At 41.7% G+C, this 24,315-nt stretch overlaps 2 protein-coding genes across 2 annotated transcripts; both read left to right on the forward strand.

Annotated features, from left to right (window-relative positions):
* The first annotated feature begins 1,418 nt into the window (after positions 1-1,418).
* Positions 1,419-2,459, forward strand: LOC147873100 (uncharacterized). Its single transcript, XM_087352590.1, has 2 exons — positions 1,419-1,809; positions 2,152-2,459. The coding sequence occupies exons 1-2, from the start codon at positions 1,419-1,421 to the stop codon at positions 2,457-2,459; spliced, it is 699 nt and encodes a 232-aa protein (XP_087208716.1).
* A 5,152-nt stretch (positions 2,460-7,611) lies between these two features.
* LOC110838335 (esterase FE4-like) lies at positions 7,612-17,230 on the forward strand. Its single transcript, XM_087352362.1, has 10 exons — positions 7,612-7,855; positions 9,462-9,599; positions 10,484-10,643; positions 11,597-11,782; positions 12,024-12,223; positions 13,037-13,208; positions 14,856-15,034; positions 15,871-16,021; positions 16,156-16,294; positions 16,855-17,230. The coding sequence occupies exons 1-10, from the start codon at positions 7,640-7,642 to the stop codon at positions 17,030-17,032; spliced, it is 1,719 nt and encodes a 572-aa protein (XP_087208488.1). The 5' UTR covers positions 7,612-7,639; the 3' UTR covers positions 17,033-17,230.
* The last annotated feature ends 7,085 nt before the right edge of the window (positions 17,231-24,315 follow it).

The following is a 24,315-nucleotide window of genomic DNA, read 5'->3' on the forward strand; positions in this document are numbered from 1 at the left end:
CGATACAAGTCTACCGTGCAGGTAGACGCTTTGCGTCCGGCTTATCACTCGTTCAGTTAGTCCTACCAACTACCTAAACGATTCCATAATTTCAGAAGTAATTATGAAATGGGACAGGCCGTAATGCCTAAACTGTAAAAGCTGAAGGTGAATGTTTATTTCAGAGTAATTACCTCATCATTCCGAACAACGTGCACTAATTTATTTTGGAACTTTGGAACCGATGGTGCGCACAGTCCATCCTGCTTGGGGCAGCAGGAATTGCCTCAGGTGTGGGATCTGCAGTGAGGCTATGGACGACGATCAGATAAACATCACACAAGCCAGAAACAAAAGACTGCTCCAAGGCGTTATGCGTGGGATCATATTCGCAGCGACGCTTATACTGAGTACACAGACTTCGTTTGTTTTAGCAAAACGGAACTGTAATCTGTGCTCTTCAATAAATACGTTCAAGGCGATCGAAGTAAGAGGATGAGATTGGCAGGCAACAAAGCATGCACTGGGGAATTGAAACATGCATACAGAATAATTGTCGGAAACCCCCAGGGGAAAAAGACGTGGAAGACCTCAGTGCAGATGGGAAGACAATATTAAAATGCACATTGAAAATTTTGTGAGATACAGACTGGATTTAGCTGGATGAGGATAAAGGCCGGAAGCGGGATCTTGCGAAAAATCTAATGAAACTTCGAATTTCATAAAAGACAGGGATAAATGAAGCGTTTACACCAGTGGTCCCCAACGCGGTGCCCGCGGGTGCCATGGCGCCCGCCAAGGCTTCCTTTGGGTGCCCGCGTTGTTACGGAAAGAGGTTTTACTGAATAATGTAGGCCGTAATATGTGTAGGAAACGTGCATCAAGATGAAAAACTCGCAAGGTACGTCAACGCTATGCGTATGCAAAGGCATATCAGAGTTTGTTTGTAAGTAGTAGTTTACCTCCGGGCCGGATGCTAGTATCACGTTACGTGCACCTACTCAGCTAGCGAGGGAATACTGCAAACCAGCCCTTACTAGTAAGCTTGCGAGAACACAGCGTGACAGTGCGTGGAATGTGCCGTTTTCTCGCACTTTGTGGTTTATTATACTTGGCGTTCTTCTGTGCACTAATTGTGTTACTTTTTGCCCCAGAACGAGTGGACAAAATAAGAGACAACAGATCTATAATTTCAGTGCCGAGTGGGAAGAATCATATTGCTTCGTCGACATCAAAGGCAAATGTGTTTGTTTGTTGTGTGGTAGTAGTGTTGCAGTGCCGAAGAAACATAATGTTGAGCGTCATTTCAAGACTAATCACAGCTCCTTTGATGCTAACTATCCATTTAAATCTGAGTTAAGAAAAAAGAAAATAAAGGAACTGAAATCAAAACTCTCAGGCCAGCAGTCGATTTTCACTAGGCCCGTGGTAAAAAGTAGATGGCCACTATTGCTTCCCTTAAAATTGCTCACTTGCTTGCAAAGAAGAAAAAACCATTTCAAGATGGTGAGTTGTTGAGGGAAGCATTCCCGACTGGCGCTGATTGCCTTTTTGAAGGGTTTTCCAGCAAGCGTGAGATCATTATGGCAATACAAGACTTGCAGTTATCTGACAACACAGTTACGAGGATACAAGTAATTTCAAGCGACATGCGAACTCAACTGAAGAGTGACTTGGAACTGTGTGACTGGTTCTCACTGCAATTCGATGAGTCGACAGATATACTATCAGACACTGCACAGTTGGCAATCATGGTGAGAATGGTATTTAGCGACTTCACTGTAAAAGAGGAGCTGCTGAAAGTATTGCCTATGAAAAGGCAAACAAAAGGTGAGAATATTTATAACACATTTAAAACCTATGCAATGGAAATTAGTTTGCCTCTGCACAAGCCGTCTGCGATCGCTACTGATGGGGCACCCGGAATGTTGGGCAGCGTCAATGGATTCATTGCCCTCTGCAAGAAGGACGAATCCTTTCCGGACTTTTTATCTTATCACTGTATTATCCACCAAGAAGCTTTGTGTGTTAAAATACTTCCGTTTGGACACGTCTTGAATGTTGTTAAAGAGATAATTAACTCTATTCGCGCGGCACGCTTGCAACACCGACTTTTTAAGGCCCTGCTCTAAGAGTTTGAAGGCAAACATTCTGATCTTATCCTATACACAGAAGAGCGATGGCTGAGCAAAGGTAAAGTTCTTACACGGTTCTTAAGTTTTATTGAGATAAAAGATTTTCTAAAGTCCAAGAATGCCGATTTCAACGAACTAAGTGACTCTTGCTGGCTATTGGACTTGGCTTTCCTTACTGACGTCACTGACAAAGCGAACAGTTTAAATCTGGAGCTTCAGGGAGAAGAAAAACGTGGCTCAAATGATTGGCTCTGTAAAATCATTCGAAGCAAAACTAGTCTTGTGGATGTCACATATGAAGATAAAGTCTCTCGTACACTTCCCAAGTATGAAGAAAAAGGGTAGGGGAGAGTAATTTTAGCCCGTCACCATTTGTTGACCACCTTCAAACATTTCTGGAGATTTCAACAGTTCACCGCCATTAAACCAGTGGTAGCTTTTTTTGTAAATCCTTTTACTTGCCAAATAGAGGTTACAGAAACTGCTGCATCTATTGGAAGACTTAATGAAGCAAGGACAGAAGAACTGGAAATGGAGATTTTTGAGCTTCAAAATGACATTGTTCTGAAATCCTACGCAACACATGAAAACTTTTGGAATCTGCTTGATCGAGAAAAGTTTTCTTCCTTAAAAAGTGCAGCGTACAAAATAAAATTTTATTTTGGTTCTACTTACCTGTGCGAATCACTGTTTTCAACCATGAACATTATAAAATCAAAGCACAGATCTCGACTTACTGATGCCCATCTTGACGATTGTTTGCTAGCAGCATCATCCTAACTAACTAACTAACTAACTAGATGGCTTACCGAACCCGAAGGTTCATCACCGAATTAACCAAAGCCCTCCACCAGACCCTGTCCTGGGCCAACAAAATCCAGTTTCCTTCAACTCCTATCTCCCATAGATCCCGCCTGAGATTATCCTCCCATCTACGTCTAGGTCTCCCCAGCGGTCTCTTCCCCTCAGGCTCCCTAACCAATACCCGGTGCACACCTCTTGTCCCATCCATGCGCGCTACATGCCCAGCCCATCTCATTCTTCTAGACTTAATCACCCTGACAATACTGGCGGAGGAGTACAGATTTTTAAGTTCGTCATTATGCAGTTTTCTCCATACCATATCGTCTTCTCTCTTAGGCCCAAATATCCTCCTCAACACCCGATTCTCAAACACCTTCAATCTGTGTTTCTCCCTCAGAGTGAGGGACCATGTTTCGCACCCATACAAAACAACAGGCAAGTTTGTTGTTTTGTATACTTTAATTTTCAGGTTCTTTGAAATCAGACAGGAAGACAAAATATTTTGAACTGAGAAGTAGCAAGCATTTCCAGAATTTAATCTCCTCCTAACTTCCTCATGAGTGTCATTTTCATTTGTTATTGTTGTTCCCAGATATTTGAACTTTGTAACCCTTTAAAAGGACTTATTAGCTACCCTAAGATAATTTTGCCCGCCTGTCTGCTGATGACGAGATACTAACATGTACTTAGTTTTTTCTAAATTTACTTCTAGCCCCACCTGTCTACTAGCCTCTAGTAAAACTTCTGCGTTCCTCTTTATTGTATTCATATCGTCCCCCAGTAAATTAACATCATCAGCATATGCCAATAACTGATGTGTCCCACTCAATTGCAAACCCTCCTGCCTATCTTGAACTTTCCTGATAGCATATTCTAGCGCAAAGGTAAAGAGCAAGGGAGACAAAGCATCTCCTTGTTTTAGACCGTTCTTGATGAAGAATGTCTCAGATACATATATACCTACTCGAATTTTGCTACAGGTTTATTTACGCACATTTTTATTAGACTTACTAGCTTCTTTGGTATACCAAATTCAGTAAGAATATTATATAACACTTCTCTCTTCACAGAGTCATAGGCTTTTTTGAAATATATAAATAATTGATGTACGGTCCCACTGAACTCCCATTTTTTCTCTAGTATCTGACGAATGCAAAAGATCTGATCAATCGTTGATCTGTTTCGTCTGAACACACACTGATGATCCCCAATAATTTCATTCGCATATGGAGTTAATCTTGCCAAAATAATGTTTGATAGAATTTTGTATGAGGTTGAAGCAGAGAAATTCCTCGGTAATTACCACACTCATTCTTGTCCCCCTTCTTATGAATAGGAATAATTATGGATTCCTTTCATTGTTATGGCATCTCTTCCTTATCCCAAATCAACTGAATAAGCTTATGGATCCTCATATGCAACCCTTTGCCACCTGCTTTAATTAATTCCTCTGGAATCTGATCAATACCTGGAGATTTATAACTTTTCAACTTCCCAATGTTCAGTCTCATAAACATTTAAGAGCTGGCGGAAGAAATGGTCCCACCTATTCAGAACCCTGTGGGCATCTGTGAGTGGACATGTGTCCTGCAGAAACAGTAATTAGTAAGGAATGAGGTCGCGTCAAGTTTTTGTTCGGTAGCGGCCAATAGCGTGTTTATTACCTTGAAGTTCAAGTCCAAAGATAATTACAAAGCAATGAGATCCGCCTTTAGTTTGAAAGGTAGTGGCTCCAATGAATTTTCGTCTGTGTTTTAGCCGCTGCAGTCAAATTTCTAAATACCGAACACTAAACCCCTACAACATCCAAAACCAATTTCGCATGTAGAAGTGAGACTAGATGAGTCATAACATTTAAGAAAATCAAGTGACTATCGTCAAATTTCTGTCTTCTTATCGTATCTGTAATGCCATTGCTACAGCAGAGTAAGTCATTCATTCCGCAGATAATACGTCAGAGAAAACAGAAGAGCAGTGGCGGATTGACATTGACAGGGAAAAGCCGACGGATTCGTAGAAGAAAGCGTCCAAGTGTCAATTTGTCCGCCGCTGACCCCACTCGACAACTTGCCGCCTGAGCCACGGCGCGGCCCATTTAAATTGCACGACAATGTGATCGTAAAATGTTCGGGAATCAAGGGGAAATATTAAACCAAATTTCACACAATTATGCTTTTGAAACATTCTTTCCTGGAGGGGAGGGTACTCGTTACTCAGGGCCAAGCAAAGTTTTCATGAACGGCTACGACACAGTCAGTTTCACAGGCTGAAATCCAAAGCAATTTGTACGCATTAATAAAATTATAGTAAACTCTTTTGATATTCATGAGCCAACCAACTCTGTACGAATGAAATAATCGCCAGCGTAACAAATTGCAGAAAAAGTAACAAAGAGTCCCTTTTGCGTCTTATAAATTGTTCTTGTACTTACATAAACAGTTAATGACATGTAGCACGCATGGGAGACGAGGAATTAATTAACTATTTTGAGAACCCCGAAGGGAATACAACATTTTGGAGCAGAGGGAGAGAATTAAATAAATATTAAAGAAACAAATTGGATTGAACTGGCTCAGAATACGGCCCTTGTGAGAATGGTAATGAGAGTTCGGGTCTTGATCGTTAGGTTCGTATGAAAATCGGCGAATCAAGAAACTAAACATTTTCAAGTTCTCGCGGACCCCCGAAAACCTTTCCGAAGGCACCAGTGTGCCCGAAAACCTACTGCTGGCGACCACCGATGCAGGTCATCCAGAGTTAAAAAAAATAATAACTTTGCAATGTAGATATCTAGATTCGACAAGAGTTAGACCATCAAATCGTTCGCTTTTCCCACCCTGAACTGGCGAAATCCAAAGAAAGCCAAGTTTAGGGATAAGGCAAAAATATGAGTCATCCGCACGAGTGATTACGGGCCCTGACATCCGCGACGGAAATAAACAGGAAGACGCCGTCTCGTGGCGTCGTGTGCAAGCGACGTCTTCCGTGTTGCGACGCCGTACAGTTTCGCATTCATTGAGAAGAGGTTGGCAACGAGCATCAGACGAGCGCCACATGAAGAGTAAGCTACACAAGGCGCAGTTTACCACTTCCCAGTGCTTGGGCTTCTTCATCTAATCGGCAGTTGTTCGGGTTGAAATTCAAACTGCTTTCATTATTTATTTCAATTGATAATTAAGCCCTAAATGTCAAACCAATCTCACAACATCATGGACGACGTCACCGCCTTGAGAACCTTATCTTGCATTTCGTCGTATTTTAATTTTTGATTCCCATAAAGAAACACTACATAATTTTGTGGGGTTATTTCACGTAACACAGACTCCACAAATTTCACGCAAAACGAGTAAGTGTAAAGAAACTTGGTCTTGGAAAAAAAAATAGTCACTTCAAATTATTCTGTGAGCCATAAATTATGACAGTCATTCTTAATTATGTACGTAAAAAAATTAAATTCTCCGCGAGTGTTCATTCTGCTTGAATCGATGCCTTGTTGAAGATTTGCTCTTTCCAATAAAACGCATTGCGTAGAAAATGAGAAAAATAATAAGGATTTGACCTCGCAATGTAACATTCTCTACCTTGAATTTCGTGGCTGATAATTTTGGGTTAACGCCAGAAAATAACTGCGCAATCACTTAAAATGTATAGAAAAGGTGAGAATGAAACAGGATATAAAGTCATTGTCCTTAAACTTTGCTGGCGTTCGCTGAGAACTTTGCCAACTAAAAGCAAATGGAATTTGCCACTCCTCCACGTGTCCTTCGCGGACTCATTCTGAAGGCTTCGATTCCTTCGCTTATGCGCAATCACGGGGTCCTCAGTGGCCGCGCGGTCTGAGGAGTGGGCCTTGTACCTCTTGGTCGCTGGGACCCTGGGTTCGAATCCCACTTAAGGCATGGATGTTTGTCCGCGTTTTTCTGTGTTGTGCTGTCCTGTGTGCAGTTAAGAGGCCTTGCGACGGGCCGATCCCTAGTCCAAGAAGTCCTACCGAATGTCCATAGATCAAGCCAATGCTCAGGCACTTGAAGAACGGGTAGTTCTCAGTATCCCAGTACACGTAATCATGAATGCATTGCCTGTTAATTGGATCAGTTTCTTCGAAGTTCCTTTAGTGAGGTTTGCTCGTTCGAATGAGATACGCAACACAAATTGGCGAATTCACGGAGTCTGCGCCGCGTAGTCTGTCACAAACTGACCGACGTTTCAGAGGTGCTTACCTGCTTACTGTCTCCGTCATAGGGCCGATGACGAATGCAGTAAGCGCCTTTGAAACATTGATCTGTTTCTACCAGACTACGCGGCCTAACACACCATTGCCAACATCGCGATAAACAGAAGTGGTCGTGGAATATTTTATGATACTGACGAAGAATTTATCTGGAAAGATGTGAGTCGCGATACAGAACTTAACAGACAACACTTGTAGGTAGAAGCTGCTTTTCGGAGAAAATATAGTCTCGAATTTGGGAACTTAAATGTTCTCGAGACCTACTATCCTACGAAAGTTTGGATTCTACTTACGAGTTTCACTCCTTCAAATCCAAGAACAACAACATCGTAATCATCACCGCTGTGAAAACCTCAAATTCCCTAGGGCAAGGACCATACAGTGGCCTAACGATCAGACATGTCATGTTCCATGTACAGCCAAGGTCCGTGCGCCAATACGGTATAAAATGGAGCTGGAACTCTGGAGTCCAGCGCACAGACGTGGAGACATGGCGGGCCGACAGATCTCCGCGTTGGCACTGGTGATAATCTGCATTTGTAGCAGCCTCGCGTCGGAGGAGCAGGCCTCAAGAAAACCAATTATTAGAGTGCAACAAGGTTTGCTGAAGGGAAAAGTTTTAGCTTCTATCCGAAACAAGACAAAGTACGTGGCGTTTCTTGGAATTCCGTACGCCAAACCTCCTGTCGGTGACCTCAAGTTCAAGGTAACGAGGAGATGATAAGTAACAACGTAAGTTTTACATTGCGGTCTGCGTTTTGTGAAAAGTACATAAATCATTCGGAGCGTCGTATTCGCAAAATATCGCCGTGTCCAGAGGAAAAGTGCCACCCAAATTACCTAAAGACCTTAGAACCTAAAACGTCACATCATACGTAAAATAACTAACATTGCGTGGGAGATAAATTGAATTAATAAATATCGACTTTCAATAGACTTGTTAAAGCCGATAAAAACGGGAAATAAACCAGCGGTAAATTACGTGAATTGAATCCAATGTCTCTTGCACAAAGACTGTCAGGATCGGGATTCCATTTGTAGGGGTTCAGATGACCACGGGCGATTTACTTCAAGCAGGATATAATTCAAAATCAGACTTTTATTTCTGATACTCTTATAATGACAATTGCATGAATTCGAACGAGGTTATTAATTGGTGTCGCATGAACTGTAAATGACGAATACACACGCCGTAATCTTAAAAGTCATATTTTCAGCTTCTACGGTACCAAACCCCAGCAGATCATCATGAAATTATGGTCTTTAACTTCGAATGTCGTATTTACGGCTTGTTTAACGACGATATTTGTAATCTAAAGTGCATTACGTCGAATGATGGAACGAGTAATGAACAATAAATTGTAAAATACGTTGAAAGAAAGGACTACGGCCTAGTTTCCGGTACTATCACAGAATGTGCCTGAAAGAAATAAATAAAACCACGAAAAACTTATGTCAGGACAACCGGTCTCGGACCTACATCGAATCGATTGTAGGAATGAGATTATTTAATTATAGAGGCAGGTTAGAAGCATTAACGCGAAATTTGCACGAGCTTTTCTTGTACGTAAATAATTTATATTTCGAGTCTAACAACTTGAAATTGTTTACCAGCCACAATTATTCACATACGCAAACACGTCGCTAAATTCCTTTCTGATTTACCATTCCTGGTAAACCTGATAATGGAGATGTCCAACTAACTAACCAACTAGATGGCTTACTGAACCCAAAAGTTCATCACAGAACTAACCAAAGCCCTCCACCTGACCCTGTCCTGGTCCAACGAAATCCAGTCTCCTTCAACTCCTATCTCCCATAGATCCCGCCTGAGATTATCCTCCCATCTACGTCTAGGTCTCCGCAGTAGTCTCTTCTCCTCAAGCTTCCCAACCACCTCTTGTCCCATCCATGCGCGCTACATTCCCAGCCCATCTCATTATTCTCGACTTAATCACCCTGACAATACTGGTGGAGGAGTACAGATTTTTAAGTTCGTCATTATGCAGTTTTCTCCGTACCAAATCGTCTTCTTTCCTAGGCCCAAATATCCTCCTCAACACCCGATTCTCAAACACCTGCAATCTGTGTTTCTCCCTCAGAGTGAGAGACCATGTTTCGCACTCATACAAAACAACAGACAAAATTATTGTTTTGTAAACTTTAGTTTTCAGGATGGAGATGTCCAACAACTTGAACAATTTAACGACGCATTCGCTGAAAGTTCTGCTCCGTTGCTCTGCCACTCGAAGCAAAGTCTGTGATGGCAAATAATTTCTATTCAGTTTTAATTTGAAATTTGCTCGCTGCAGGCGCCCCAAGCGGCGGAACCATGGTCAGGAACTCGTGATGCGACTTCGGAAGGGTCTATGTGCACTCAGAGGAGCGACTTGACGACATTACTGTCGGGAGAGGACGACTGTCTCTTTCTCAACGTCTTCACGCCAAAGGTGAGCCGTGCTTCGAAATTCTACAGCGTCTGCGCAAAACGGAAAACAGAAAATGCATTTAATAGGCACAGTAATCATCTTTTATAGAATTTCCGCTTATCCAGTTTATCCGGTGCGCGTCTTCTGACGTATTCCAATTCAGAAGCAAGTGCGAATCCTTGAAGCCACTCGGCAGGACTCCTTTGACAAGGGGAAGATGTCCACTTGCACGAGACAGCAGTCAGAAACGCGAGTTGGATGCGAACCCACAATCCCAGTGCTCAAGATGCCCAAAACCGGCTGTGGTCGTCATCTTGTATAAACTTTGTTTTAATTTATTCTCACAAAACTACGCAGAATGATTGAAGGAAATTGAATCGCGTATTTGAAATATCAAACTAAATCACGTACAACAAAACTTTTCCCTTTAAAGTTAATTAGACAGAAATCACTGCGTTAATGTAAACAAACGGGACATTAGATTAGAAGCTCAAAGACATCGAATTCACTGCACTCTTCCATAAAAGTGGTTAAAAGAGAACTCATTAACCTCTTAATATCTGATGCCGCTCGTTTGATTGCTTCAATGTGACTCCGTTTATGTTAAATCGAGTCGCGCTTCTTCAATTCGGTCGAAAGCTGAAGTTGTTTCGAGGCGCACGTGTCTCGCTTGTTGGTAGCAGCACGTGACACCTCGCGGCTAACCTTTTAACTGAAGCTCTAACTCGTTTGTAAAAGCACGATTAAGGCTGTCAGACTGAGCGAAATGCGGTTTTACGAGGCTGCACGTCCTGGCTAAGAAAGCAATCGGCGTTTGATGCAGAAGTTCGACATTAAATTGAGTATTGGCAAATAACGCAATAATTGTTCTCTGGTTTTTTCGTAATGCTCTTTTCCTGTTCCAGTTACCTCATGACACAGCCGAAATTCTCAGGCCTGTGATGGTGTTCATTCACGGTGGGGCCTTTTACTTCGGGTCTTCAACCACTAGTTTGTACGGCGCGGACTACTTGGTCGTTGAAGGAGTTGTCTTGGTTACCATCAACTATCGCTTAGGTGTACAAGGTTAGACAAACTATTATAGTTATTCCAACTTATATCTGATTTTCTATTGACGTTGGGTTATCATAAACGTAATTTTAACTCAGACGATCGTCTGAAGTGTTTACAAATCCGAAATTTCGGAAACTGTCCCTGTCTCGTCATCAGGTAAGAGTGGACGAAAATTCTTAGTCAGCCGCTGTTGTGGGGCAAGTCTCGATCCAGGGGATACTCGACGCTTGGAAACCCTGCGTTGTGTGAGGAACGGATTTCATTTCGCTTACACTTTTAATAGCAATGTGCGTGCAAGATGGCTGTCTTCTGGGCTGTAGCGCCGTGTAGTCTGGCAGACGTTCACCGACGTTTCAGAGGTCATTGCTGCCTCCATCATCAGGCAAGTAAATGCAACGACAAAGAAGACAGAAATCTTTACATACGCAATTTTTCAGAACCTGAAATCTCGCCAAGATGAAATAAGTTGTGATAAACAATAATATGAATTCCGGGAAGTAAAGTTTTGCCCTCTGGACATCATTGGGATGCGTCTAGTGTCAGAACGCTGCCATTTTAGCCATCATGCTTACCGAACGTCGCTGTGCATTGGCGAAGATTTTTCTTCCCACACAGCATATTCTAGGTCGGCCCAGAGATCGTCTACACTGACTGAGCTCAGCCACTTCATTATTCGCCCTCCTTCGATTATTTATACGTAATCATACTTTAACGCCATCTATAATCTGCGCAGTTCATTAAGCAGCGTTAATTGAACGAAAAACAAATGCAACATCAGAACCAGGATTACAGCCGTTGAAACGAAATGCGTGAGACGAATAATTAAAAATGCTAGATCTACAACAACTCTTAGACGGCTTGACGATTGTGATGATAAAATTGGTGACTCAGTATTCGAACCATCCCTGGTTCTGGTTTCAGAGACGGCTCATGTTTTACGACGTAAACTGCTTTTCCACACGCAGGGTTCTTGAGCTTAGAAAATGAGGAGGTTCCTGGAAACGCCGGTCTGAAGGATCAGACGATGGCCCTGCGCTGGGTTCAGCAGAACATTGCGCGGTTTGGAGGGGATCCTGGCAACGTCACCATCTTCGGACACAGCGCTGGAGGTGCCTGCGTTCAGTATCACATGCTGTCTCCCATGTCTAAAGGTAGGCAAATTCTAAGTACACTTACTGATGCATCGTTGCTGATACAAACACTTAAAATAGTCGAATTGATTGAGTGCTAATGAAATATAACGAAAAGTTATATTAAATCTGCCCTGAAACTAGTAAGCTCGGAAGCGCAGAGAACGACATTCAACCTCAGATATCACATACTTGAATCATTTGGTTGTGCTGAGAAACCTCACAGAGCGCAGGCCTGCAAAATTCCGCTTAATATTTTCAGGGTTGTTTCACCGTGCAATTGCACAGAGTGGCTCCGTTTTAAATTTCTGGGCCTTCACGAATTCTTCCAAGCGAATGGCATTTAAATTGGGCGAGAAGCTTGGTGTGAAAACTGACGACCCCCGGGAACTGTTGGAGCACCTCAGGAGTGTCAACACAACGCGTCTAACGGAGGTTTCTCACGAAGTTCTCACTCCAGAGGTAAGCCTTGCAATCTGCCGCTAGTTTCTGAAGCAACGATCTTCTGCAGGCACTATTTATGCAAAATATACGCCAGCCTAACGTTCGCACAAACTTTTAACTTTTCCTTTTGGTCCATTTTTCGCGACGTGTCTTTACATTTTTTCTTTCATGATGCGCTGAAAGACATTTACGTCTTTTTGTCTCCATAGAAAGGCGTCACGTGTTAGACTTCAACACAGCACAAACTCTAAGGTGTTCGGGCCTCCATCTTAAATAAATACGGCATGAAGTTGACATTTATTTAGACTTTCAAGTCCCTTTGGTGCAAATGCTTTTGCAAGTCTTTTATTTGCGCTGTTCCAGAATCTTGTTTTCCTTCAGCCTCAAGCGCAATTTGCCCATCAATTTTAGCTGACGAATTCGGCCGGCGTGGGAAAGTGATAACGAAAATATAACGCTGAATTTGTTTCTGGCCAGACAACAGTCGTACAGATATCGAAATATGTAGACACTGCCAAGTAATGATCTATATGTCTCGATGTTGTTGAGTCATATTCGGCGAGTTTTATTTCTAAAATGAAGTCGATTGTGTGAGCTTTAAGTATGATTTAATTGTGTTGATGTTTCTTAAAATGGACGAAGAGTTGTATATTATCAGGGAAAATAATTAAATAATTAAGAGAGCGTTAAAATATGTAAATTTATTGGAGTTTGTTGTCTCGTAGATTGAACAGACATTTGTCGTGCATTTCCTTCAAGGCGAGTCACGATTATTGTTGTCCTTCGTGCAAAAGCCAGTAATATTTGCGTCTGTTGGTGTTAAAACTCCAGGAAAGGCCGTTGCTCTTCGGATTCCCGTTCCTGCCCACGACCGACACCGAGTCCGGCGAAGAAGAAATATTTCTTCCGACTCCTCCGAGAGAAATGCTGGACTCCGGGAAATTTGCAGATGTGCCTCTGATTGCAGGGGTCACTTCTCTCGAAGGCTTGTTGGCTCGCTACAGTAAGTCGAGAGACTCTCTTACTTCTGTCTTACTCTTAACTAATGTTTCTACTAGCAGTGGTAGAAAGCACGCTGTACGCGAAGGTTAAATTCTCTATGTAATGAATTAAGCAGAAAGGCATTGCCGCGTATGGAAAGCGGAGGAATACCTCCGCATATTCTTAACCCCGGCATTAGTGGAATGTCAGTAGCAAGAGATACACGCTCCACCCGCCTTTACACCAGGAAACGTCTCGGGTACCCAGTGGATAGAACGGTGGGTTGACTTCAGAGCCAATGTGCGCGCGGTGGCAAGGAGAGTCATCAGTTTGTACACCGACAATGTACTCAGTGTGTACCAGAGGATATATATATATATATATATATATATATATATATATATACATATATACAGTGGATTCCAGTTAATTGGGACACATCGGGACTAGAACGCTTTGGCCCAATTAAGCGGCGGCCCCAATTATGCTAAGTTCCACGTCCGGAGATAGCTATTAGCTCTATCTAGTGGGCCCAACTGTGTAGAAACCTGAAGACGGAGATAGAGTCCCATCTCCGAAACGTCGTTTTACATTTTATATTTTACTAGACGATGGATAATATCCAAGGAAATTTTTACTCAAATGACTCCACGTAAAGAGTTAAAAAGATTTGTTCTTTAAGATTTAAGACACGTCCCAAATAACCGGTATCTACTGTATATATAACTTCTTGTTCTTTTTTCCACAATCACGATAATTCTGAAACTGTGCTGCAGTTCTCTGAACACAATGAATGCAGATTACGTGCGTAAAATTATCTCAAGGCAGATTTGGTAATTTCACAATGAAAAGCAAATTTACAGTTATCCAATTTTCAGACAGAAATGAACACAGCTTGGGACTAATAAACTCCAGAAAGGAGAAAACTTCTTGACAAGTTAACAGTCGCTCACCTGGTCAAGAACCCGGAGATGCACAAAATGCTGTAAGTGGTTCGTATACTGAGCCAGATGAATCCAGTCCGAACCCACGCACCATTTCTTCATAAAATATTTGTGCCTGTGTCTGTGCAAGAAGTATCTTCTTCAAGTTGTTCCTCCCAAAATGTTGTATGTATTTGTGGTTTCTCCTATGCTTGCTACATGCTCCGCTCATCTCGACCTCCTTCGCTTGAAGACCCTCATAATATCTGGGGCGCATTATGAAGTACCTCATAACAAAATCTTTTGAGCCTTCTACTTCCTTTATCTGAGTACTTTCCAGAATCTTCTGGAAATTATACATCTTATAAATTGTAATTTAAAACGACGTCTCAGAGACGTATTTGTTCCCGTCCTCAGCCATGAGGAACAATTTCCATGTGTTTCGCCCTTCATAGTACGTCATACCTGAGGACGGACGCATTGCAGCCTTGGACACGTTATTTTAATTAATTGACCTCCAAGACGCCTGTCATTTAATAAAGCACGAGTCAGAAACCTCCGGACCCCGTCTTCTCCTCAGGTACGAGATTCTCACTCAGCCTCAGAAACGAGCGACTGACCCCTCGTCTCTGCTGACGAAGGCCTCAGCAGAGCCGAGGGCAAATTTTGTTTCTTTCCGTATTTAGGTAGAACAGCCTTAACAAATGCGCACGCACTTTTAACAGGAAATGCTATTTCGTTTGCAGTCTTGCGACAAAACTCATACGCCCTGGACTCGCTGGACAAGGAATTCGAACGAGCTATTCCCGAGGACTTTCCGGTGGCCAGAAATACAAGCAAATCACATGAAATTTCTGATATGATCAGGAAGTTTTATTTCGGAGATCAACATGTATCTGAAGAAACTTTTCTACGTTTCGTTGATGTAAGTAAGAAACAATTACACGATGAAGTGATAAAATTGCATTAAACATCTCCACGCAGGAGATTCATCCCTCCGAAGCTAACAGCTGTTAAATTGGTAAAATAACTTCATCTTTAATAAAAACCGAACATTCAATAACTGCGTTACAGGAGGCGACGAAAATTAAACTTTTACCGAGAATGTTACCAACATATTAAAAACATATTATTCAGCGTATTCAATTTCTTCAATTAAGGCCCAGAATAACAGAGTTTTTAAATATATTTTCTTTTTCTTAGACTTGTCAGATGAGAAAAGGAAGTGATATACTGACTAATGAAGTTTCGAGGGGTCACCGCAGTGGCGCCTTGAATCATTTTTCCTGAAGGCAAGATGGCGGCCCTTCGTGACTAACAAGCAAGCGGAAAACCACAATCGAAACTTAATAAGCCTAGAACCCGAACGAAATCACGCGTAACGTCGTACATTTCCTCTGTAATATTTTCAAGTGCATTATACGAGTTTTGTCTCGCTGGAAGTTCGTTGCTCGCAAATAATGGCATTTTAGATTCTCAATTCGGCGAGTCTAAAGACGGCTTTCTTCCGGGCTGATGTGTGATACACGCTTATCGACGTGTCAGAAGAGCAATCGCCCTGATGATGAAGGCAGGTAGCGCCTCTGAAACGTCAGTAAACTTCAACCACGGCACAACAGCCCAGATGACAGCCATCATTTGGACTTTGTTCCGGGGAACCATCACTGCACTGGCTCAGACTTGTGTTCCATTCAAGATCGAGCTGAATCAGTGTCGCAAAGAAAGTAAACTCCATGCTCATTGCGCGTTCTTATTTCACAGATGATTTCGGATGTTTGGTTCGTGAAGGATGTCAACGACGCAGTCGAACAGATAACAGCGGTTTCCACCTCGCCAGTTTACTATTACGAGTTCTCATTCAGCGGAGCTTTCGGAAGAATGAAGAAGCGTCTAGACGTCGAAAATCTACCGGGTAAGTTCCATCGAGTTTTCATTATTCCAAAAAGTGTTTTGCTTCTGAAGGAGAGAAAAGATGAGGCTACAGAGCGTTCTGAAAACATCTTCCCAAAAGGCAGTCGTTACCTCTCGTTTCTGCTACTTCTTTAGGGACAACGCACGGGGACGAATTGGGATACCTGTTTAACTACGCGCTGTCACCGAGTCCGAACGTTCTGGGATCCAACGACCCTTCCGTGGTGACTCAGGACAGAATGGTTAAAATGTGGACAAATTTCGCCAAAACTGGGTAAGTTAGAACAGCAAATTTGAGGTCGGACTTACGCCGGAGACACGTGAAGGAGGTAAACACTGCGTCCTAGGCAATGAAGGGGGGGGGGGGGGGGGGACATCTTCATGCCTCGGCCACTTCGTTGACTGCAGAGCCCTCCCTCGTACCCGGACGAAAAACGCAAGGTGCATCTCTGAGAGTTTGAATTCTCGTGGTTCTGTGATTGTCACAGACAGTTCCGCAAACTGAGAAAAATTATTTGCCGATCTTTTAGTTCTTCCTCAGCGTTTACTAGCAATCTTTTGCGGACGGCACTGAAAGCGCAGACTCAGAGAATAAACCTTCCTGCTGTTAGTTTCCAGGCCGAACCTGCTCAAAATCTCCTCCGACAAGTCTGCAGCTATTCACCCCACAGAAACCACACTGGTTGATGAAGTCAGTAAGTTCCTCTGTAGCGTCGGTCAATATCCACACGGTGTTAAAACCTAGACGACAGGCATCTTTACGAATTCACCAGTCTTCAAAACGTCTTTTACACAGTTCATGCTTGTAAAGTAATAAGTAGTTTGCACTTTCAGGAACCCCTCGCCAGCCGAAGACCCACTGCTGAATGTCACGTGGACACCGTACACCGTCGATGAACACTCGTACCTGAATATTGACCAGGAGCTGAGCTTGCAGCACGACCTCAATAAACACCGACTACAGTTCTGGAAAGATCTGTATAAATCTGCGCGACAGAAAATAGTGATGTGACCATTTCAGTAATTGCATCTGAAGCATTAAATTGATCTGTGAAGCTACGTAAATACTAGCATGCAAAACGTTGTAACTTGACAGCTTTAAACACCGGTCCTGCCACCAGAAGATGCCCATTTACATAATCAGAACTTCCACACGCTTAATTAATCGGAACGGTATTGAATGAAACCAATAATGTACTTGTCTCTTCTAGCGATGTTAATTTATTAGGCGAATTCTTATGCAGGTTACCACAAAGAACAAAGCATAGCATTATATCCGCCCCGTCAATACATAATTCTCCATCGGGCCTGCTTTCATTGGGGGATGACAAATGCGTGTAGAGTTTTGATGGACAGCCACAAGGGAAGAAACCATTCTATCAGACCTACACGCAGATGGCACGACAATATTAAAACCGATCTTAAGGAAATCATGTTTGAGGGTGTGGTCTACGTTCTTCATTTTGCTCGGGGTCGGCGCCACACGAAAGTCGGAAAACGCTGCGATGCCAACGTCGTTTGGTTAAAATCAGATCCTGACTACGACAACCCGTCTACGGCGTCCTCAGCCTCTTCAGAAAGATAATTTGAAATTGTGCCGATTAGACGTTCGTTCACACGGCTACAAGCATTTCCAGCAGCAAAGTATGCTTCTTTATCTATATGACCTCGTCCTTGCCATCCTATTTCTTGGAGTGCTACTACATCCAGTTTATATTTAACAATTTCGTTTCCTATTTCATTCATCTTTCCTGGTCTTAGCATGGTTCCCACGTTCCAAGTTGCTAGAGTTATATCGTTTTTCCTTGCCAACTGACGAAGAACTGTTTGAGAAACCTTCCAAAAAGAAAATGCACAAGAAGAAATCTTATCATTAGTGTTTGTGTAGTCACATCTTGATTTTCACAAATGAATAAATTCATGTCACATGTGTATATAAGCTGGAATTAATGTCTCATTTATAAGTAGCATCAAAAGTCTTAAGTTATTTTTTCCCCCGAGTGCAAGTCGCATTATGTTAAGACCACCACAACTCCTGTTAGAAGCGTAACTCAAAATGGAAACCATGGGGACGAAGTGAGAGATCATCAAAGAGGTTTTCCACTCACTTGTTACAGGAAAACAAACATGGACATTTTTGTTCACTCTAAGTCAGGGAAACCTGAACTTCATATTTATCAGATTTTAAGTATATCCTACGTTATTTTGGGAAGGAAATGTGAAAGTAAATTTAAGGAATGTCAGCAAATTTATATTAATGTTTATTTTATCTTACATTCACACATTACTCTTACACTAGAAACTTTATTACTAGATGAGAATTTTATATTAAACAGTGTGTACACTGCATATTGTTTATTAATCTGTTTGTGCAGCTGAGTTATGATTAAGACATCAAGACAGGAAAAGAAAGAAGGATAAATGCGTGAGACATCAAGTTCTCATGGTAGTCAGTATGAAGATGGCTGTCTTCTGGGATGCTGCATCGTATAGTTTGGTAGAAGTTTGTCGACGCCTCTGAAATGCCAGTAAACTACCAGATTACATTACAACATTTCAGAAGTCATCTTCACTTTCTGTATAGTTCATTTTTAAGTGGAGTGGATTTATTTGAGGTCGGAACGCAAAAATTCTTTTAAGAATTAGTGAGTCGAGTTATCTCTCTCAAGACTCCTTCCACAGTAGTGGATCATCTGAAGCAAGGATTGCCATTAATAAGTGAATTACGCTTCTTCTCATACTTCCTATTTTCTTCACTACTGACCTTAAAGCAATCCTAGTTTCTTGCCAACGCACTATGAACGGCCAAAAATACATTCTCATTACAAGGTAAACATTTGCGTAATATGAAGTTCCTTAACAAATCTCCTTATTTACACCCCTGGACAGAGAGAAACGCTTAATGGAACCTGCACCTTGTCGTGGTGCCTCCCTAGCCAGATTGGCCGAGGGGGAGAGGTACCCTGGTCCTCCAGGTTGGGGGTTGGTCGCAAGGCTAACAACCTTGCACAGTAAAAAGGAAGATATTTCGAAACCTCGATCAAAGCCTCGAACGGACGGACCTAACAGAGGAGAAATGAGGAGGCCATGGACCGAATACGGACCGGAGAGCGGTAGAAGAAGAAGAAGAAGGGCGGAGAGAAAACTGCTTATTACTGTACTCTATTTTGTTTCTCATTTTGCCAACCTCACTGGCAATATAGCAACAACCCATTTTCTTTTCAGTATTAAAAATTAGGTATACCGTGTCAGTATCAATGGTTCTGTACTGTTTAAATACTAAAACATTTAATGCGCTTTTATTATTCAAACATGAAACAATTACATTGGAAGGGCCCAAAAATATATATAGAAAAAACCATGAACATGTCACCTACACAAAAAACAAATGACTGAAGATGCAATTTTAGTAATGTTAAAATTTCCGATTTGCAAGCAATTTGCAAATGTGAAAAAATGCCCTTGAATACAATCAGATTATTAATCATAGCTTGAGTGGGATTCGAACCCAAACCAAACGGCACAAGACCACGCCTCAGACCGCACGGCCAATCTGAAGGCGCGTTTCTTCATATTAACGCAGTGATTTCTGTCTAATAAACTTTAAAGGGAAAAGTTTTGTTGTACGCGATTTAGTTTCATATTTCAAATAATCGATCCAAATTTCTTCAATCATTCTGCGTAGTTTTGTGAGAATAAATTAAAACAAAGTTTATACAAGATGACGACCACAGCCGGTTTAGGGCGTCTTGAGCACTGGGATTGTGGGTTCGCTTCCAACTCGCGTTTTTGACTGCTGTCTCGTGGATATATTCCCCTTGTCAAAGGAGTCCTGCCGAGTGGCTTCAAGGATTCGCACTTGCTTCTGAATTAGAACACGTCAGAAGACGCGCACCGGAAAAACTGGAGAAGAGAAAATTCTGCCTATTAAAAGCATTTTCCGTTTCCTGTAAGTAGCGCAGACGCAGTAATGTCGTCAAGTCGCTCCTCTGAGTGCACGTGCACCCTTCCGAAGTCGCATCACGAGTTCCTGACCATGGTTCCGCGCTTGGGGCGCCTGCAGCGAGCAAATTTCAAATTAAAACTGAATAGAAATTATTTGCCATCACAGACTTTGCTTCGAGTGGCAGAGCAACGAAGCAGAACTTTAGCGAATGCGTCGTTAAATTGTTCAAGTTGTTGGACATCTCCAATCTGAAAACTAAAGTTTACAAAACAATAATTTTGCCTGTTGTTTTGTATGGGTGCGAAACATGGTCCCTCACTCTGAGGGAGAAACACAGATTGAAGGTGTTTGAGAAGACGATATGGTATGGAGAAAACTGCATAATGACGAACTTAAAAATCTGTACTCCTCCGCCAGTATTGTCAGGGTGATTAAGTCTAGAAGAATGAGATGGGCTGGGCATGTAGCGCGCATGGATGGGACAAGAGGTGTGCACCGGGTATTGGTTAGGAAGCCTGAGGGGAAGAGACCACTGGGGAGACCTAGACGTAGATGGGAGGATAATGTCAGGCGGGATCTATGGGAGATAGGAGTTGAAGGAGACTGGATTTTGTTGGCCCAGGACAGGGACCGATGGAGGGCTTTGGTTAGTTCTGTGATGAACCTTCAGGTTCCGCAAGGCATCTAGGTAGTTAGTTAGTTGGACATCTCCATTACCAGGTTTACCAGGAATGGTAAATCAGAAAGGAATTTAGCTATGTGTTTGCGTATGTGAAAGATTGTGGTTGGTAAACAATTTCAAGTTGTTAGACTCGAAATATAAATTATTTACGTACAAGAAAAGCTCGTGCAAATTTCGCGTTAATGCTTCTAACCTGCCTCTAGAATTAAATAATCTCATTCCTACAATCTATTCGATGTAGGTCCGAGACCGGTTGTCCTGGCATAAGTTTTTCGTGGTTTTATTTATTTCTTTCAGGCACATTCTGTGATAGTACCGGAAACTAGGCCGTAGTCCTTTCTTTCAAAGTATTTTACAATTTATTGTTCATTACTCGTTCCATCATTCGACGTAATGCACTTTAGATTACAAATATCGTTGTTAAATAAGCCGTAAATACAACATTCCAAGTTAAAGACCATAATTTCATGATGATCTACTAGAGTTCTTGTACCGTAGAGGCTGAAGATACGACTTTTAAGATTACGGCGTGTGTATTCGTCTTTCACAATTCATGCGACACCAATTAATAACCTCGTTCGAATTCATGCAATTATCATTATAAGAGTATCAGAAATAAGACCGTACTTTCGCTTAACAAAAGTCAGTTTTTGAATTCTATCCTGCTTGAAGTAAATCGCCCGTGGTCATCTGAACCCCTACAAATGGAATCCCTATCCTGATACTCTTTGTGCAAGAGACATTGGATTCAATTTACGTAATTTACCGCTGGTTTATTTCCCGTTTTTATCGGCTTTAACAAGTCTATTGAAAGTTTTGTAAAAAGCAGGACGTCGATATTTATCATTCAATTTATCTCCCACGCAATGTTAGCTACTTTATGTATGATGTGACGTTTTAGGTTCTAAGGTCTTTAGGTAATTTGGTTGGCACTTTTCCTCTGGACACGGCGATATTTTGCGAATAGGCGCTCCGAATGATTTATGTACTTTTCACAAAACGCAGACCGCAATGTAAAACTTACGTTGTTATTTATCATCTTCTCGTTACCTTGAACTTGAGGTCGCCGACAGGAGGTTTGGCGTACGGAATTCCAAGAAACGACACTTACTATTTCTTATTTCGGATAGATGCTAAAACTTTTCCCTTCAGCAAACCTTGTTACACCCTAACTATTGGTTTACTTGAGGTCTCCTCCTCCGACGCGAGGCTGCTAGTAATACACAAGCACAGCATCTGCAGTGCCAACGCGGAGATCCGACGGCCCGCCGTGTCTCCACGTCTGTGCGCTGGACTCCAGAAATCCAGATCCATTTTAAGCTACTGCGTTATTTATCAGCAGCACTGCTCACAATTATTCAGATTACTTTAAAATTTTGAAACATTTTTTTGTGTATTAAAAATGTGTGCGTCTTGTGGAAATGTCGGTGAATCAAATAAGAACCTAACAAGTCAGAACGAAATTACATGTTCAGTTGATGAGCGATATATGTCTCCATTGTGACATGGATTAGACCCAGAAAGAGATAACAATTATGATTTCCATCTCAGACTCCTTGAAAAGAGAGATCAGCCAACTTCAGAGGCATTACACTTCCATTGTCTACGCCACAACCGCGAAACATGGGTCCCTCAGGCCCCCGGAAACATTTTCCCTGGTCCAGAGGTGACGGGCTCAACAGCCCCGGGGCCTTGAAAAATTATTTTTAAAATTAATCAAGTAAAATAAAACCCGTCGTTATTTTTAAATAAGGGAAATTAAATTGCAATTCTTTCTTAAGCAGCTTCTAATTATTTTTAAATTTATTTCCTTCTGATAAAGAACACATTTAATATTAATTATTCACTTTTTGCATTTATGATTGAATGTAACTAAATTATAAGCTACTTATTTTTGTTGTTTTTCAATTACCAACAATGTGTAAATATGGACCGACAATGGTCAGCCTTTACGTGAACTCCTGCGTGCATAACAATGTAAGAAAAATCATTGTAATTTGCAAACTACACCTGCAACAATCTTGCCTGATCATGCCGTAAGGCTCTTTTCTCGTTTCTTATGCGTGCAATATAATAGCCTGAATGAACCGTATTGAACTCCACTCCTTTACATAAGAAACTAATTGTTACGTCATCTGTTTACTCGGCTTTGTTGTTACATTATTGCCGTCAACAATCCGATTTCGTTATTGCAGAAAGAGCTGAGCTGTGAATCGCTTGTAGAAGAAGTGCGTCGTAGAGTGCTGTTAAAAATGTTTTAGAAAATAACAAGTACATATCTTATATAGGAATTATTAAGAAATCTGTGAAACCGCCCTCCACGCTCTCAATTTTAGTTTTGGTTAAACTGATCATCGCCCGTGGACATCGTGGTCTCATACATTTGAACAAACTTTGAGGTAAGGGATTCCTATTCATTGTTCATCACATATAATGTTTTCATCTGCATTTGTAAACTCGTGTAAGAGAATTAGGCTTATCTTCTTTTAAACACAATTTCAAGTAATATTAAATTGATTTCTGTTTGTTGATAGTAAAAGAATATTCCAGCAGGCAATTAACTTTTTACAAATTTAAAGGAATAATAATGTGTTTCGTAGCCCAGAATCGTAATAAAAATATGTGGATGTTAAGAAGTGGGGTGTATATTCTGAACAATAATTCTAAAGCTTTACATTTCCTGATACATAGACATTATTAAAACGTTTTAGGGAACTGAGAAGAATTTTTAATTCGGATTTAGAAGCCTAATTATCGGTGAATCTCCCTTCATTATCTTCCTACATCAGCAGATTAAATCCGGGGAATGCTTGCTGTTATTGAGTGCAAAGAATTTATGGGTGCAAAACGTGGTCTCTCACTTTGAGGGAGGAACATAGACTGAGGGACTGTGAGAACAAAGTGTTGAGGAAGATGTTTGGACCCAAAACGGGAGTGGGACAGATAATAGAGAAAATTCATGACGAGCTCCTCACCCGATGTTGTTGGGGGGGGGGGGGGGGGGGGGGGGGGGGTGTTTACAAGGCCTGAAGGGAGGAGACCTCTGGGAAGATCTCGGCGTCAGTGGGAGGATAACATTAAGATGGACCTTAGGGAGATGGGACTCGATGAAGCGAACTGGTTCAGGATATACACCAGTGGCGGGATTTTTGAAGTCGATAATGAACTTTCTGGTTCAGTAAAGGAAGTGGGCTGTTCTTTGTCGAGCCGAGTACCAATCGACTTTTCATAGAATAACTTGATCATTGCAGTGTGTGAGTGGCGTGACTTAGGCCTGATCTACGAATGCGTTAGAACGACTGAGAGCTTTTGTGACTGTTCCCAACTGTAATTCTCGCGTTAATTGATACATTTAAATTACATTTGGTGCTTATAGTGTATATAAATTTGTAATTTAGGCAGGAAATTCCTTAATCACGTAAGCTCTTACGCACTTTTAGTTCTACAGAGAGAAGAACTCGAAAATTTTATGCTTATGAAAAGGTGCAACCTTCTTTTTCCAAAATTTGTTAACTGCCTGGTTCTGCAACAAAAGTCACGCAATTTCTATGGCATATTCTTTTCGTAATTTTTTAAAATCGATTCACCAGAGTAGAGGCATTCAAGACTTTATGGATTATATTGATACTTTATATGTAATGTCTACGTGGATTACATATAAAAAGAT

The sequence above is a fragment of the Zootermopsis nevadensis genome, unplaced genomic scaffold, assembly GCF_977971745.1.
Source record: "Zootermopsis nevadensis isolate Lab colony 2312 unplaced genomic scaffold, Znev_1.0 Znev_ptg000021l, whole genome shotgun sequence".
Lineage (NCBI taxonomy): Eukaryota > Metazoa > Arthropoda > Insecta > Blattodea > Termopsidae > Zootermopsis > Zootermopsis nevadensis.

Coding starts and splice junctions, on each gene's coding strand:
- LOC110838335 (XM_087352362.1), top strand. CDS start 7,640: ATGGCGGGCCGACAGATCTCCGCGTTGGCACTGGTGATAATCTGCATT. Junction 7,856..9,461: donor TCGGTGACCTCAAGTTCAAG/GTAACGAGGAGA, acceptor TGCTCGCTGCAG/GCGCCCCAAGCGGCGGAACC. Junction 12,224..13,036: donor ACGAAGTTCTCACTCCAGAG/GTAAGCCTTGCA, acceptor TTAAAACTCCAG/GAAAGGCCGTTGCTCTTCGG.
- LOC147873100 (XM_087352590.1), top strand. CDS start 1,419: ATGGCCACTATTGCTTCCCTTAAAATTGCTCACTTGCTTGCAAAGAAG. Junction 1,810..2,151: donor TATGAAAAGGCAAACAAAAG/GTGAGAATATTT, acceptor TCCTATACACAG/AAGAGCGATGGCTGAGCAAA.